Source organism: Propithecus coquereli, unplaced genomic scaffold (genome assembly GCF_000956105.1).
Source record: "Propithecus coquereli isolate 6110/MARCELLA unplaced genomic scaffold, Pcoq_1.0 Scaffold96, whole genome shotgun sequence".
Classification (NCBI taxonomy): domain Eukaryota; kingdom Metazoa; phylum Chordata; class Mammalia; order Primates; family Indriidae; genus Propithecus; species Propithecus coquereli.
This window is the reverse complement of record NW_012155951.1, coordinates 4,408,894-4,416,284: the sequence shown is the minus strand read 5'-3', so window position 1 is coordinate 4,416,284 and position 7,391 is coordinate 4,408,894. Positions and strand designations below refer to the sequence as shown.

Below are 7,391 nucleotides of genomic sequence, written 5' to 3'. Positions count from 1 at the left end.
AAAAAAAAAAAAAAAAGGGATTACCCTGTTTATGTGCTATGATGTAGTCAGGGGTTTCTTGTTGAGGAAATTAATCAACAAAAACTATAAAAGAAGGTAGTTGGTCATACCTACAAAGCCTAATAATAAAAGTTAATAACCTTAGCTCCAAACAAGCTTTCAACTTATTAGGTTAATTCTTATGTCCTAAAGGTAATTTTTTAACCAATTGAACCATACTCTAAAATACAACATCAAAAGACAGATTGGTCAAAATATCAGGGTCCAGCTAATCTTAACTGAAATACAGGCAAATTTTTTAAAATAAAAAGAAAACAATTTTCATTAAAACTTAGCATAAGATAATTTAGATGAATGTCTTTGTGATTTTTCTCTGTGGTGAGAAAGTTAACTTTGGCTCTCCATTAATAACCTGCCTGTTTTCTCATTTTACTGAATTGCTACTAATCCATTACCAATGACAGTTTATAAGGCACATTGTTTTCCTTCTGCTTTCACTAAGATAGAGCACCTTTGATGTTTCTTTGGCTATCGTTCCTTACCATCTTGTCTGCCACCTCACCAAGATCTCCATGGTTCAATCTAGTTTTCTAAAGGCTATAACTATTTTAAATTAAAATTCCAAGATATTAAAATGGAACTCTCATCTCTCTGAAAGTGCTTTTGTATCACTAAGCAGATCGAAAGAGTGCTGATCTTCTCATTATTCTTTTTGTATTTCTGGAGGGTAAAACTGAACCATTCTGCCACCCAAAGGATAAATAATGTGGCCATTTGCAAAATGCATGTTATAGAGTTTGTGATACATGGAAAAGACTGAGTTAACAATGAAGGCCTAATCTTTGCAAAAATGAAACCTGATTGATACAGGAAAGCCATTCTCCTGGGACCAGCAGCATTAACATCACCTGGGAAGATGGCCCCACCCCAGATCTAAAGCAGAAATTCTGAGGGTTCTCATACAAATGCTGAGAGTTTTCATCCAATACACACAGAGTGTCTTGCCGCGTTCCAAGCACCATATGAGTGACTGAGGTTACAAAGATGAAGAAGACAGAGTCCACCTGCACAGGCAACTCCCTGTCTATTGGTTATATTTTCACCTGTATGAGCAAGTAAATATGTCTCCTGGGCTGGGATTTTCTGCTGGACTAAGAAAATTCATTTTGCATAGTAAGGCTGAAAATAGCATCAGAGTCAAATCATCCTGTCATTTTTGACTAATCATCAGAGCCATGTCCTGAATTTAACAAACATGACTTCTATTTTTTTTCCTGATGATGTATGATATTCAGTTGTATGTAAGTCAGGATAAAGGAAGCAGAGATTTAGTGGCATTGAAGAAAAAAGAAGAAATAGAGAAAAAACATAGTTTGCAGCAAGAATGACTGATGAGGCGTTAAAAAGAAAGAAAAATATCATTTGTAACATTTACTTCAATCACTGAACAAAGTTCTAAATATTCCCAAAAAGTACCCAAAGTGGAGGCTAATAAAGGTGCTAAAGAATAGAAATAATTGATCTAGTATCACTCTACATTAGTTAAATCCTTGATTCTTTGATAAAGAAATGGGAGTCAGCTACACAGAAGGATGAGAACCCAGCATGGTGACTGGAATCCTCCAGGACTGTCTTCAGGGAGATCTGAATGGTCCCTTAACCTTTTCTCTATCCCAGTATTGTCAAAGCACACCTTATTAAAACGACGTCAGCTCATTGAGTTGGAAGCCTCTGTATTTTCCTACTCTTGTGTAATGCCAGCTTCTTAGTTGGTGGGATTTAGCAATGAGATAACTAGTGGGAAAGCAAGAAATTTTATGTTTTTTTCTTTGATATCAGACTGCCTATTAAAATAGATATCAAATATATATTAGGAAATATTGCCTATGTCATTTTGAAAAAGATTGTTGCTAAAGAACGCGTACATTGAACAACTCCTTCTCTTGCTGTATAAAATGAATTTACCAAACTTCTCTATATTAAGCAAATCAACTTACCTTCGAAGGTGGAGGAAAGCCGTGTAACACTGCTTGCGGAACTCTTGGTACTGTTCGCTCTGTGTGCCCCCCATTCCTTCTACCATTTCTTTATTCAGCTTCATTGGAGGAGGAAGGGGCTTCGGATCCCGACCCAAAATATATCCAAAGTCTATGTGGAAGAGTTTGCCTGGATGTTGACAAGAAACTCATTTGTTTCCAGAATTATCTTAAAGAACTAGATAGGGGATATGTCGCACTCCTGGTATAAGCAGCGTCTTTTCATAAAGCATATTAGTTCATGATGAACCTATTAAATTGTTTGATCATCTAACTCCAGGTTTGAGAGGGGCCTTCAAAGCATATTTTAGTTCATTTTAACTCATATTCAGATGAAACTATGCCTAAAAGCATCCCATTGTAATATTAATTTAAAAATTTAAATCCTATTTTTAGGTCTCCAGAATCAAAGACTGCCAAAGCCTGGATAGCTTTTTTTTTTTTTTTTTTTTTTAGCAGAACTTAAAATCTTGTAGCACATTTCTTGTGTTATAGTCAGAAGAGAAAAATCATTTTAGTCTCACAGGACTTACACAAAACTAAATCAAACCATTTATTATCTAATGTCTCTTAAAGCTGCTTACAAATGTTTACCTTAAATACTTCAGATACCACTTAAAAATTAAAATTCTGGATTTGTTCAAAAGTAAATACTGGTAACTAATGCTATCTACCATACTAAATACTAAACTACAACACTAAAACTACCATTTTAGAGGTGTTTGAATACACTGAATTGATATTTATGTCTATTACATGTGAGATCACAACTGTCAGGAATTAGCAAAATTATTAAATCAATATTAAAAGGATAAGTGACCCTATTTTTGTAACTCTTTTAGGTATCCTTCTCACAAGGAAAAACTAAACAATACATTAAGTTGGAACTTTTACATAACTTTGAAAATGAGAAATAATTTCAAATCTGCCAAGGCCAGATAATAATAGAAGTCTGAATGTTAGACAATAATAACATTAAATTTACATAAAATTTAAGATAGACAATAGCACTATTTTCAAACAACAGTAAAGAAAACCACAGTTATCTTGTCAGAAATTGTACATAGGAACAAATTTGGGACATGGGATGCATATATAAAGAGAAATAGCCTGTATGTGGATGATTATAAAAACAACTGTCTAAATGTTTAAGCAGTATTATCATCTGGCTTTAGCATAAGTAGCTACTATAAGTACTGCATAGAAAACCAATTTTCTATTTATTATCGCCTTGTCTTAATTTTTATTTATTTATTTTTAACTTATACCAAGTTTAACATGTTCTGTTCAAATTGAAGGACTGGTCCATGAGAATTGATTTTTTAAAAAATACATATGTATCTAGTCTAGTAAATGACATATGGGGGAGGTGAGATGAGAAGGAATTATAATTAGATATAAATAGCAAGGAGAATGAAAAAAATGTTTGTTCCAAAAAAAAAAAAATAAGGAATAACATCTTTGCTAAATGATTTCTCTAGCTCACACTGAGGCTATCTAAAACTGCAGACATTTGGTAAGCCGTTAATAAGGCTCCTGCTTCACCTATATTACTACACCTTAGTTAAGTATATATTGAAATTATTTGTTCACTTATCTTTCTATCACTATTAAACTCTTAATGAACCAGTAAGAATATTATAATCAACGATCTTGTTTTATTTATCTTTACCATAGTCATGAAACCTAGGACAATGCCTAGCATACAGGAGTAAACAAGGTATCTATTTTGTATTTTTTTAACCAACAGACATCCTAATTCCACATTCACAGCTCAGAAAACTTTTAATAACATTGTTGCTGTCAGAATTTTCTTCTAGAAGTTTAACAGTTCTTATGAGAAGTTGTTTTGTTTTTAAAATTTTATGTTTTCATTTCCATGATGATCTAAAATAAAGTTAATATAGACTGAGTCTAGATCATCTGGATGCCACCTTGCTACTTAGTACTCATTATTGCCCTGTGATTTCAATGTTTTTGATGGTTGGACTTAAACAGCAATGCTATTTTAAATTGTTGTAGGGTAATACTAACAGAAGAGAAGCAGAATTAGTTTTACCTTGAAATTATATGACAGCATCCTGAGCACATAGAGGTTTTAAAATAATTCAAATGGAGAAAAGCAGTATAAGAATTTTCACATGGGTTATGATTATAAAAGCACTCCAAACTCACACTACACTTTCTGTACCATATTCACACGGTAAGTGGCAATTTAGTTTCAATAGTATATCACCCATCACATTAATGTTGTTAAGTTTTACTAGTTTGTAACATTGATTTAATTTATAAATCTGTTTTTATTTTATGCTATGTAGGAGTAGACACAAAGAAGTTAATATCAAGTTGTATGTTGTATATACTTAACATTATAAAATATGTCAACAAGAGGGGTTTCATTTCCATTCAAAGAAAACCTATGAATCACTCATGACTGAGAGATATCTTTTCAGAATACCAAAATGAGCTTCAGTACCTTTAAGCACAATGACATTGATTTCTGGGGAGATCCACATACACTTTGACAGATTCCCAAGGGAAGTCCTTGATTCAAAAAATATGAGGAACAAGGCCAGGCGCGGTGGCTCACGCCTGTAATCCTAGCTCTCTGGGAGGCCGAGGCGGGCGGATTGTTTGAGCTCAGGAGTTCGAAACCAGCCTCAGCAAGAGCGAGACCCTGTCTCCACTAAAGAATAGAAAGAAATTAATTGGACAACTAAAAATACATAGAAAAAATTAGCCGGGCATGGTGGCGCATGCCTGTAATCCCAGCTACTCGGGAGGCTGAGGCAGGAGGATCACTTGAGCCCAGGAGTTTGAGGTTGCTGTGAGCTAGGATGACGCCACGGCACTCTAGCCCGGGCAACACAGTGAGACTCTGTCTCAAAAAAAAAAAAAAAAAAATATGAGGAACAAGTTTTAGAATAAGGAATCTGATGACTTCCGTATGCACTGGAAAAACGTTTTCTCCTAATTTCTTACGGTTCAAGGGGCACATGCTATCATTTTAATTTCCTATAATTTGGTGAAAAGCTCATTATCAACTTCCGTTGAGGATTTTATTGCCTTCAACTAGATATATATTCTTTGATCAACTAAACTAAGCACTTATTTTAGTGCTTTATTCTCATTCTGGAGTTCCCATTTATTTTCTATTAATACCTTGTTGGATACACTACCCTTTAAGAGATAAAGAGATGAGAAACTCACAATATTACAGTTATAATCTTTCCTCAGTTTTATTTAATTATTTAAATAATGTTTTGTTATCAATACTCTACAGTTGAGCAGATGACCAATCGATCAATCTTTGATATAAAATTGCCATCTCACATGGTTTATTTAATAGGCTGCATTCTTTTAATAGAAAACCTAGTCCCAATTTTCGTTTCATTACAGGCATTACTGGAATTCCAGTGTCGCCTATGCATCACTGCTTGCAAATGAAGAGTATATTTCTATCTTTCTTGTAAGAAAACTCTCAAAGAATAGGATTACTACTCAATTATCAGGCATAAAAGATTTAGTATCTAACAATGAAACCATTATTACACTTTGCAAGTTCAAAAAGCCATGTATTTTGAAAAGAGGCTATTAATGTTTTAAGAAAATTCATCTTCATACATACTAAAGGGAACGGTTTTTTAAAAGTTAATATCTGTAAATGAAACTTGTACGGATTTTAAAAATGCACTTCATGAAATAAAAAATGTTTAATTAAGAAGTTCAGGGACTGTGGTCTTATTCAAATCTATCACCCTAAACAGTCAAGAGACAAAGTGTACATAAAACAAACCGGTTGTTGACTGCAATTACCTCCTTTTGTCCCTGATTTGCCATATGTAGGGAATAAGAGTTGCTAATTAAATTTTCCTGTTATTTGCATAAGTGACATGAACTTCTTTCTAAAACTGTAGTTTAAGGCGTTTGTAGTTCTTGGATTAAAGAGTACAGATACTGATGAAATTAATAGTATTTAATGGTAGTGTTTCTACTTTCTATTTTGTATATACATTAATAATAAGTGTGACCAATCTCAAAATTGTATTCATTCCATTTTTTGTACTTCTGTTTACTCCCCTTCCATTTGACTTTCTTCTGCCATTCCCTATAAATCAAACTCTATTTTTTTCTAAGATTCCATATAATCCCCAACTCTAAAATTTCTTCCCTGACATCCTACCCCACAGTGAGTTTTCCATTGTCTTCAACTTTTTCCTATACAACCTGGCATTTACCATTTTTGCACAAAGTGTCTTTTTTTCTTATGTGAATATTATCTTTCCTGTTGCCCTACCACTAAACCTAGAAACAAAAGGTGACAACAACTATTTATTGTTATATATACTTTTGGAATTAAAAAGGCTCCTTATACCTACACTCCCACTGTTTCCAATACTTACTTATTTAAACCTTTACAAGATATTTGGTTATAAGTATTTTCACTTATAGGTAAAAGCACAGTAATAATGTAATATTTTTCAGTGACAGTTTTGAGTATCAAAGAACAGTAAGACATAAAGGTGAAGGGGAGCTGGTGTGTGAAGAGATCACATGGCAAAAGAGTGGAAGCAAGAGAATAGGTGCCAGGCTCTTTTTAACAACCAGCTCTCCTGGGAACAAATACAGTGAGAACTCACCCATTACCAAGAGGATAACACTAAGCCACTCATGAAGGATCTGCTCCCATGATCCATTTGGTGCCCCCACCTCTCATTAGGCCCCACCGCCAACACTGGGAATCAAATTTTAACATGAGATTTGGAGGGGTCAAATATCTAAACTACAGCAGGTAGAAAAAAGAAATTTTTGAAATACAGTAACTATTTTCTTATCTCTAACATTATGAGTTCAAGTAACAACTACATAAGCAAAAAAAGGAAGGCATTCTCATCTTCTGGTGGTAAAACAAACAAACAAAACCTAACAGCTAACCTTTAAGGAATGTTTACTAGGTGCTCAATACCAAGCAAATGTCTACCATATCTCAATAAATCCTCACAACACCACCAGGAAAGAGGTTCTATTATTATTTTTATATGCAGAAGAAGAGACAGAGTCAAGTATATTAGGTGACTTACCCAAAGTCACCCAAAGGGGAAAGGGCAAATTAACTCCCAAATTTGACTTTAGAGCCTGACATATTATTAATAACTGCCATACAAGACTGTTCCTCAGACTCTAAAAGAGAATTCATATGTAAAATTAATATGTATATAACTGAAAAACACTCACAAATGAAAACAGGGAGCTGGTGTCTGTACCAAATGAAAAGTTAGTTGTAGGTCCTAAAGCTGGCCTTTCTAATTCTGAATTATCCATCTGTGAGAGAAGTAGTGGCTTTTTTGTCTATCT

The 7,391-nt window shown here is 33.9% G+C and overlaps 1 protein-coding gene across 1 annotated transcript in view; it reads right to left on the bottom strand.

The window, feature by feature from the left end:
- PIK3C3 (phosphatidylinositol 3-kinase, catalytic subunit type 3) overlaps nt 1-7,391 on the bottom strand; it is a 137,573-nt gene that overhangs the window by 28,285 nt on the left and 101,897 nt on the right. Inside the window, exon 18 of the mRNA XM_012665090.1 lies at nt 1,998-2,166. Within this exon, the coding sequence (XP_012520544.1) occupies nt 1,998-2,166 (169 nt within the window). The remainder of the gene's footprint in view (nt 1-1,997; nt 2,167-7,391) is intronic.